This window comes from Salmo trutta, chromosome 33 (assembly GCF_901001165.1).
Source record: "Salmo trutta chromosome 33, fSalTru1.1, whole genome shotgun sequence".
Taxonomy (NCBI): Eukaryota; Metazoa; Chordata; class Actinopteri; order Salmoniformes; family Salmonidae; genus Salmo; species Salmo trutta.
The window spans coordinates 30,099,529-30,109,740 of NC_042989.1; the positions used below are offsets into that span (position 1 = coordinate 30,099,529).

The window sequence follows — 10,212 nt, forward strand, 5'->3', positions numbered from 1 at the left end:
TAGCACAACAGAGGGAGAATATTTGGCAATAAACCCATGCATGGTCTAGTTACAGGCCTGGGCAATTCCAGTCTTCGGGGGCCTGATTGGTGTCACACCTTTCCCCCATCCCTATCAAACACACCTGATTTAAACTAATTGCATTTTTATCTGAAGATCATGATTAGTCGATTATTGGAGTCAGGTGTGTTAGCTGGGGCTTGGGCCAGGCCCCCGAGGACTGGAGTTGGCCAGGCCTCTAGCACAACAGAGGGAGATGTACAATATTTGGCGATAAGCCCAAAAATGTTTATGACACTTCAAACATTTACAATACCACATTATATTCTGTATTAGACTATAACAATATAACAATTACGCAAGACAACGGTTACATTTGTCATAACTCCCAGCAGGAATGTGTATGTGTTTGTGAGTGCTGGTGTGTACGTGCGTGCGTGTGTGTGTGACTGAGAGTCTATCTGGGGTCATCCACGGTCATCATGCTAACAAAGTCTTTGTAGAAGATGAGGTTCTTGTCAGGGTCCATTGCAGCTGACAACATCTCCTCCATCTCTTCCTGGGTGAAGGGCTCTCCTGCAGAGAGGGACACATACCCACAATAGATCTTTATCGATCCATTATACAGAGACAGCCAAAACATTTGCTAACACAGCACCAAACACTCCACACACACACACGCACACACGCACACACACACACACACACACACACACACACACACACACACACACACACACACACACACACACACACACACACACACACACAGCACAGGGTCAACCACAGAGGAGCACCCCTGGAGACGTTTAGGGTGTGCCTTGCTCAAGGGCACAACGACAGTAGGTGGCTCCTGAGGTATTGATGGCAGTTGCCAGCCTGCCTTTATAACCTTGAGGCTACTGCCACCCCCTAGCAGGGTTTCTCAAGGTTGATTCTGAGGACCCATTATATGCTACATGTCACTCCAGCTGAGCATCTATTACATACTAATAAGTCATAAGTACATATGCTTGGTCCAAGGGAACCAACACACTGGAAACTGGTAAGAATAAACACTAAAGTCAACCAGAGACTGTATTGTTGTTCTGGGAGATATATAATCATATAACGCTTGTAGAGTGGATTGTTATCTGTCAGTGTCTGTCTAAACCTTGGACCACTAGAGGGCGTAATATCATCTTGCCTTACACAATGCCCACATAAATGTTAATAAACAGTGACAAGATGTGATATATTTGTGACTTCAGGCCAATGATTCTGTGGTTTTATGTAAGGAGCTCTATGTTGCTTTCACCTTACCTTCCTGTGTCATATACTTTGTGAGCTCCTCCAATTCCAAATGTCCCTTTTTCTGCTTATCTAGAACCTGCAAAAGATATTTTAGATGTTTTTCCCTCTTAGCAAATATAAAGATCATAGAGGGAACCCAAGGTATGATCCTATACAGTCTGCAATAGAGGGAATTAATCCAAGATAATCTATACAGTCTGCAATAGAGGGAATTAATCCAAGATAACCTACACACTCTACATACAGAACCTATACAGTCCATTACCTCAAATGCCTGGAGCAGCAGGTCTTCTGGGATGGGCCGGAACCTGCAGAGTACATACACACACACACACACACACACACACACAGAGAGAGAGAGAGATAAGAAGTTACAGAACACACACACCTTTAACACACAAACATACAATCTCATACAGAACATCACTGCAAGTAAGTCAACTATATCAATCATAGTATGTTTGTATAAGGCGCTGCCAACAGAGTTTTTATCTACAACTGAGACCAGGCAGGAACAGGTTAGGGTCATTATGCATGTTTTATCAGGGAGCTACGACTACCTCTTATATTAGCTATACCTGCTCCTTCTGGACACACCTACAGTCGTGGCCAAAGGTTTTGAGAATGACACAAAATATACATTTTCACAAAGTCTGCAGCCTCAGTTTGTATGATGGCAATTTGCATATACTCCAGAATGTTATGAAGAGTGATCAGATGAATTGCAATTAATTGCAAAGTCCCTCTTTGCCATGCAAATGAACTGAAACCCCCAAAAACATTTCCACTGAATTACAGCCCTGCCACAAAAGGACCAGCTGAAATCATGTCAGTGATTCTCTCGTTAACACAGGTGTGAGTGTTGACGAGGACAAGGCTGGAGATCACTCTGTCATGCTGATTGAGTTCGAATAACAGACTGGAAGCTTCAAAAGGAGGGTGGTGCTTGGAATCATTGTTCTTCCTCAGCCAACCATGGTTAACTGCAAGGAAACACGTGCCGTCATCATTGCTTTGCAAAAAAAGGGCTTCACAAGCAAGGATATTGCTGCCAGTAAGATTGCACCTAAATCAACCATTTATCGGATCATCAAGAACTTCAAGGAGAGCGGTTCAATTGTTGTGAAGAAGGCTTCAGGGCGCCCAAGAAAGTCCAGCAAGCACCAGGACCGTCTCCTAAAGTTGATTCAGCTGCGGGATCGGGCACCACCAGTACAGAGCTTGCTCAGGAATGGCAGCAGACAGGTGTGAGTGCATCTGCACGCACAGTGAGGCGAAGACTTTTGGAGGATGGCCTGGTGTCAAGAAGGGCAGCAAAGAAGCCACTTCTCTCCAGGAAAAACATCAGGGACAGACTGATATTCTGCAAAAGGTACAGGGATTGGACTGCTGAGGACTTGGGTAAAGTAATTTTCTCTAATGAATCCCCGTTCTGATTGTTTGGGGCATCCGGAAAAAAGCTTGTCCGGAGAAGACAAGGTGAGCGCTACCATCAGTCCTGTGTCATGCCAACAGTAAAGCATCCTGAGACCATTCATGTGTGGGGTTGCTTCTCAGCCAAGGGAGTGGGCTCACTCACAATTTTGCCTAAGAACACAGCCATGAATAAAGAATGGTACCAACACATCCTCCGAGAGCAACTTCTCCCAACCATCCAGGAACAGTTTGGTGACGAACAATGCCTTTTCCAGCATGATGAAGCACCTTGCCATAAGGCAAAAGTGATAACTAAGTGGCTCGGGGAACAAAACATTGATATTTTGGGTCCATGGCCAGGAAACTCCCCAGACCTTAATCCCATTGAGAACTTGTGGTCAATCCTCAAGAGGCGGGTGGACAAACAAAAACCCACAAATTCTGACAAACTCCAAGCATTGATTATGCAAGAATGGGCTGCTCTCAGTCAGGATGTGGCCCAGAAGTTAATTGACAGCATGCCAGGGTGGATTGCAGAGGTCTTGAAAAAGAAGGGTCAACACTGCAAATATTGACTCGTTGCATCAACTTCATGTAATTGTCAATAAAAGCCTTTGACACTTATGAAATGCTTGTAATTATACTTCAGTATTCCATAGTAACATCTGACAAAAATATCTAAAGACACTGAAGCAGCAAACTTTGTGGAAATTAATATTTGTGTCATTCTCAAAACTTTTTGCCATTACTGTACTCTGTCTGTATTTGGAGTAGGATTTAGTTGCCCCCGGGAGGTCTACCCTGTGGGTTGGTGATAGAGGGGAGGTACATGCCGCGACGTTGGCTCCCTGTGCTGGGAGTACACGGGCTGGGCACCCCGACGCTGATGGTCCCAAGTAGAGATAATTAGGGGAGAATGCCAACCAGCCGTGCAAACCACATAAAGGGAGCACCGTTGCACACCGCGAGGGAGACAGAGAGAGAGGAGCCAAATTTGAGAAGGTTATTTTGAGAATAACCTTTTGAGAAGGTTATTTTGTTATGGTTATTTTGTTGCCTAGTAAAGTCGTGTTTTCTGACTAGAACCTCCCTGTCTCTGTGATAATCTCTGCACGCTCAACCCAACACCCCACGGTTTACCACATATGGTGGAGAATACGGGCACCTCAGTAGCTTTGGGTGCCGTGGGGTCGAGCGTCTGGAGATTGCCATGGAGGAACTGGTGGCTCAGTTTATACTCAGCCAACAGAAGCAACAGGCTCTCCAGAAGCAAGCGCTGGAGGAGCAGTGCCAACAAAACAGACTGATAGCGGAGATAGCCTAGTTGAAGGGTGGGATGGCTCAGGAGTCTGGTCCAAATCAGTTCCTGGTCAAGTTAATGGAGGACGATGACGTGGAGACGTATTTGTGCACCTTCGAGAGGACGGCGCAGAGAGAAGGGTTGCCCAAGCCCAAGTGGGCCAGCCTTTTGGCACCCTATCTCTCCGGGAAGGTCCAGAAGGCCTACTTCGTCTTGAACGCCGACCAGGCAGCAAATTATGATGGACTCAAACGTGAGATTCTGAGCCGTTATTCAGCCTCGCACGCCGTGCACAATTGGTCCATGACTGGGCCTTTGACTCCACCTTCTCCCCCGCGCTCAGATGAGCGACCTGGTATGCCAGACCAAGGGCTGGCTACTGACCAACGTACCGTCCCTCCCGACAATCGATAAGGTCGTCCTAGATCAGTACCTTCAGGCCCTCCCCTAGGAAGGCGATGAACCCCCAGAGCCTGGAGGAATTGCTGACTGCGGTGGAAACCCACCAGAACACCCAGGACCTGCTGAAAGGGGCCCGGGCGGAGAGAGTGGACGCAGGGAGGGGGAAGAAAAACACAGAGAGAGGCGAGAGGCTGAAGGGGGCCCAGACGGAACCAGCCAAGGCTGTGAAGCAGGAGGGCGACCCCAACCGACGACGACATCCGCTGCTGGACCTAGATCAGAGGCGCTACTATGAGTGCGGCAAGCCCGGAGACGTCGCATGGCCTTTCCCGGCCGGGAGGAGTCAATGCTCTCTGCATCCCCCAGCTCCGGGGTAACCCGGATGGCGAGTTATGTCACCTCCTGTTGGGCGCACACCGAGATGGCCCCACCAATGGTTCCAGTATGATACGATGGCGTCGACACCAGCACTCTGCTGGACTTCGGCAGCATGGTGACCCTGGCCCAACCACAGTGGCTCACACGAGAGGGAAAAGACGAACTGGGGGGCGAGGAGATTACAAAAAGGTACCCAACAGTGCCGGTGCGGCTAACCACCCCAAGGGGGGAGCGCCAGATGCACGTAGGGGCTGTTCCTAACCTGCCCGTGCCCATTCTCGGTAGACAGACACTGTGGAGGAGGGGCCTGGGGAGGCGTGCGCGAGGTAGGAAGGAGAAGGAAAAGGATGGTCACCTGCGCAACCCACTCCCCGCCGCAAGAGGTGTCCACTGGGCCCGAGTCAGACCAGGAGGAGGGAGATGACCCCACACCGGGAAGCGAGCCATCGTCTGAGGAGGAACCTCAGGCTACACTTTATGGAGGTGGAGGCACTCGACGGATCGACCGACACGGGAATCATCACGGGCCAGTTCGGGACAGCCCAGTTAGAAGATCTCAACCTCCAGAACACGAGGGGCCAGGTGATTGCAGTGGATGGCATGCTATTACCCGAGGTAACTGAGTGGTGCTACCCCCACTTCGACATCAAGCATAATTTATTGTATGAGGTAGTAAAGCACAATGGGGAGACAAAAGTAGCTCTTCAGTTATTCTTCCGGTGGGTATTCCGCAGGAAGCAGATGCTGGAGAAGGTCATCGAGAGAGACGGGAGGAACTGGGACCAGCTGCTGCCCCACCTGATGTCCTCGGTGCGCGAGGTACCCCAAACATCCACTGGGTTCTCCCCCTTTGAGCTCTTGTATGGCCGTCGGCCCCGCGGACTGCTGGACCTAGCCAAGGAGGTCTTGGAGGAGCAACCGACCCCCCTTCTCAGTGTGGTGGAAAAATAGTGTAGGAGATAAGGGAGAGGATGACGGTGATTTGGCCAGTGGTGAGGGAGCACATGGCCCAGGCGCAAAGCGCGAGGAGCGCGTATACAACCAGGGGGCCCAACCACGAGAGTTCCACCCGTGTGAGAAGGTCTTGGTGCTGATCCCCACAATGGAGAGCAAATTCATGGGTACTTGGCATGGGCCCTACAACATCGTGGAGCGGGTAGGAGAATTATAAGGCCCGCCAACCGGGGTGGAGAAAACCCCTTCAGCTTTACCATGTGAACCTAATGAAGAAGTGGCATGAACGAGAGGCGCTGTGCAAGCGCTCCGAGAGTTGGTCCAGTGGAATACGGCCGCGTTCTCCGAGGTGCCGGGCCGCACGGATCTCGTGGAACATCATGTCCACACACGTCCGGGAGAAAAAGTGCGTAAACAGCCATACTGGATACCAGAAGCCCGGAGGGCGGCGGTCCAGTGGGAAGTGATGACAATGCTAGAGATGGGGGTACCGGAGGAGTCCCACAGTGAGTGGTCTAGCCCTATAGTGCTGGTACCAAAACCAGACGGAACCGTCCGCTTCTGCAATGACTTCCGGGGCCTGAACGAGGTCAGTAAATTAGACGCCTACCCCATGCCCCGGGTGGATGAACTGATTGACCACTTGGGGAAGGCAAGATACGTCAGCACACTGGACCTGACGAAGGGGTACTGGAAGGCCTTCTCCACCCCGGGGGGTATACCACTACCCGGTTCTTCCTTTCAGGCTCCACGGGGCCCCAGCGACCTTTCAGTGACTCATGGACCCGTCCTGCACTGTGAGTACGCTGCTGCTTATTTAGATGATATAATCGTGCACAGTGACAGTTGGGAGTCCCATCTCTGTAGGTTACAGGCGGTGGTGGATGCGCTAAGGGATGCGGGGCTGACCTCGAACCCCCAAAAGTGCAAACTGGGCTACGCCGAGGTGGAGTACCTGGGCTATCGAATCGGGCAGGATAAAAAAAATAATAACAAAAAATCAACGCCATTAGCGAATGGCCGGTCCCCCGAACCAAGAGGCAGGTGAAGTCATTCTTGGGGTTAGCAGGCTACTACAGTCGATTTGTGCCTAACTTTGCCGCAATAGCTTCTCCCCTCACAGACATAACAAAGGCACACCTACCCCAGACGGTGCGATGGACGGAAGACACAGAGGCGGCGTTCCAGGCCCTGAAGGACACGGTATGTTCGCACCCGGTACTCGTCACCCCGGACTTCTCAACAGACCTCCTGGTCCAGACAGACGCGTCTTGTCCTTAGAGCAGGAAGGTGAGGAGCACCCTATCATGTATATCAGCAGGAAGCTCCGCCCGAGGGAGAAGTACTCGATTGTCGAGAAGGCGTGCCTCGCTGTGAAGTGGGCGCTGGACACCTTCAAGTATTACCTCCTCGGGAGAAAGTTCACCCAGATCACTGACCATGCCCCCAATGTGTGGATGGTAAGCGGTAAGGACACGAATGATCACGTCACCTGCTGGTATCTGTCATTACAGCGTTTCTCTTTCTCTATCATCCACAGGTCAGGGGCACAGCACGGCAATGCTCTCCAGGAGGGATGCAAACCTAGCCCTGAGCACGCCTCCCTCCCAGTCAGGGCTAAGGGGGGAGGGGGGGTGTGCGGTATCCCGGAAGTCTACCCCGGGGGTTGGTGATAGAGGGGAGTTACGTTCCGTGACATTGGCTCCCTCTGCTGGGAGTACACGGGCTGGGCACCCCGACGCTGATGGCCCCAAGTAGAGGTAATTAGGGGAGAGTGCCAACCAGCCGTGCAGGCCACATAAAGGGAGCACCGTGGCACACCGCGAGGGAGACAGAGAGAGAGGCACGGAACCGAATCTGAGAAGAAGGACCGAGCCAAACTTAAGTTATTTTGATATGTTTATTTTGTTGCCTAGTAAAGTCGTGTTTTGTCTGCATGCTCAACCCAACACCCCACGGTTTACCACAACTCTTAAAAAAATAGGTGCTATCTAGAACCTAAAATGGTTCTTCAGCTGCCCCCACAGGTGAACCCTTTAAATAACTATTTTTGGTTCCATGTAGACAACGATCAGATTCCATATAGAATCCTTTCCACTGAGAGTTCTACATAGAACCCAAAAGGGTTCTACCTGGAACCCAAAATGGTTCTACCTGGAACCCAAAAAGGGTTCTCCTATGGGGACAGCAAAGGACCCTTTTGGAACCATTTTTTCTTAGTGTAGACACTGATCTAAGGTAAGTGTTGCTACCTGTAAGAACAGAGGCAGGGCAAGTGTTTCCAGAAAAACCTACTGCACCAGTTCTAGGAATTCCTAGAAACTACCCAGACAGCCAGACAAGTCAAGTACAGTCAAATCCTCCAATTTGTCTCTCTGTCTGAGATCAATGTGTTTCAACTGATTGTATGTCTCTCTACCTCTCCTGCTCTCTCTCCTGTGTTCTTACATTGTTCTTACATTGTTCTTACAAAACTACTGGTGTTTTCTAAAGCAAGAAATAGACCTCTGAACCTTTCACCTATTACTACCTGTCAGGGCAAGGAGATAGAGGTTGTAACCTCATATAAATATCTTGGAATTTTGATTGATGATGGCCTCTCTTTTAAAATGCATATTCAACAATTTACAAAAAAATTGAAGCTGAAATTAGGATTTTATTTTAGGAATAAGGCTTGTTTTTCTTTTGAAGCCAGAAGCAGGCTATTATCAGCCACATTTATGCCTTTACTAGACTATGGGGATATTTTATATATGAATGCTTCCGCTCAGTGTTTGAGATCAATTGACACCCTTTACCATGGCACTCTGAGATTTATTTTAAATTGCAAAACCCTTACGCACCACTGCACTTTGTATACCAGGGTTGGCTGGCCTTCTCTAGTCACACGTAGGCTCAGTCACTGGTATACTTTTATTTACAAAGCCATTTTGGGTTTACTACCTTTTTATCTGGGCATTTTTATTGTTCAGAAACGGGGTGGGTACTCTCTTCGTTCGCGGGACTTTATCCTGCTAACTGTTCCAAATGTCCGAACTGAATTTGGTAAAAGGGCTTTTATGTACTCTGCGCCATCGTCTTGGAATGCCTTACAAAATACTTTTAAACTGGATGAACTTGTCCCGATTGGTATTTTTAAATCACGGATGAATGATCTGGAGACTGATTCCCTGACCTGTCAATGTTTTTAATTTGCTGTTTTTGTTTTTGTTATATTCTTTGTTAATTCTATGGTTTTTACTAGATTACTTGTAGTTTTTCATGTTGTTTGTAATTTTTGTAATGACTTGGCGCTGCCTATCTTGGCCAGGACGCTCTTGAAAAAGAGATTTTAAATCTCAATGAGCCCTTCCTGGTTAAATAAAGGTTAAATAAATAAAATAAATAAATAATTGTCTGATACAGCCCCATCTCACACTGTGAATGCCTCTTTCCAATGTTCTTACTTGCGCTCCATTAGAACCTTGGTCATGGTGGGGAGGAACTTCTCAAAGCGGATGTATCCCGTCGGCTCCTCCTCCTCAATCTAGGGGAACAGTTTGTTCACAAATATTATGGTCTGAAATTTTAGCAAAATTTGTGGGGAATTTACAGTATGTGAGTGTTTTGTTTTTACTTCTACATTACGTGATTGTCCACTGGCTTCTAACACCCTTCTACCTTTGCATTTGTTCTTCAAGAAAACAGAGTAAAACCAGCGATACCTGGTTAGTTAAATATGTCCCATTGTTGTCCTCTCTATGTTCATGTACATATGCACGGTTGACTGTAAGCCGCTTTGGATAAAAGTGTCTGCTAAATGACATACTGTATACTGTTATTATGTATTTGATCAAAAGGATGCCCTTACCTCTGCTATGACGTCATGTAGCTCCCCTTCGTTAGGGAAGCAGCCTAGGGAGCGGATGATAGTGCCGATCTCCCTTCGACAGAAGCACAGCACCACCATATAATACAACACTGTATAAACCTAAATCATTGTGGTAAGCCTATTTAGTATCATGTCTGTTGTAAGCCTGTCTAAGTGGGCCTGACTATATCAGTCTGCTCACCTGACATCCACTGTCTTGTTTAACTCGTGGTCAAACACATCAAAAGCAGCGCGGATCTTCTTGTGGACCTCCGATACTATGGCCTCTACAACAGCAAATACAACAGATAAATCAAAAGCCCGTCGTTAGTTGAAACTAGTGCTACCTTTCAAATGTATCTCAAATTACCTGTATCTACAAGTTAAAGCGATAAAACAACTATTTAAATAGATTTTGAAGCCCATTTCATACCTGCGCTTTCCTTGTCTTCAGCCATTTTCTTTATTTACTGTTGTTGCTAGGAGACCATATATAGTTTTTGATTGGCAGGACCACTCTAAACTAGCGCAGGATTCAATGTTTTGGAAAGTTCAAGTAGAAACTTGTAAAATAGAACTCGCCATGCCTCTCCGACATGTAGACCAAGCAATCTGTTGG

The 10,212-nt window shown here is 48.1% G+C and overlaps 1 protein-coding gene across 1 annotated transcript; it reads right to left on the reverse strand.

The window, feature by feature from the left end:
- Window positions 1-266: 266 nt before the first annotated feature.
- On the reverse strand, window positions 267-10,085 carry drc8 (dynein regulatory complex subunit 8). The gene is made up of 7 exons (XM_029730579.1): window positions 10,027-10,085; window positions 9,796-9,880; window positions 9,594-9,666; window positions 9,190-9,269; window positions 1,559-1,601; window positions 1,303-1,369; window positions 267-576 (listed from the first exon to the last, which is right to left on the reverse strand). The coding sequence occupies exons 1-7, from the start codon at window positions 10,049-10,051 to the stop codon at window positions 458-460; spliced, it is 492 nt and encodes a 163-aa protein (XP_029586439.1). The 5' UTR covers window positions 10,052-10,085; the 3' UTR covers window positions 267-457.
- Window positions 10,086-10,212: the final 127 nt, after the last annotated feature.

Excerpts from the sequence above, each read along its gene's own strand:
- drc8 (XM_029730579.1), bottom strand. The coding sequence starts at position 10,051 with ATGGCTGAAGACAAGGAAAGCGCAG. Across the intron at positions 9,881-10,026 it reads TGAAGACAAGGAAAGCGCAG|AGGCCATAGTATCGGAGGTC; the intron begins GTATGAAATGGG and ends TTGCTGTTGTAG. Across the intron at positions 577-1,302 it reads AAAGTATATGACACAGGAAG|GAGAGCCCTTCACCCAGGAA; the intron begins GTAAGGTGAAAG and ends CCCTCTCTGCAG.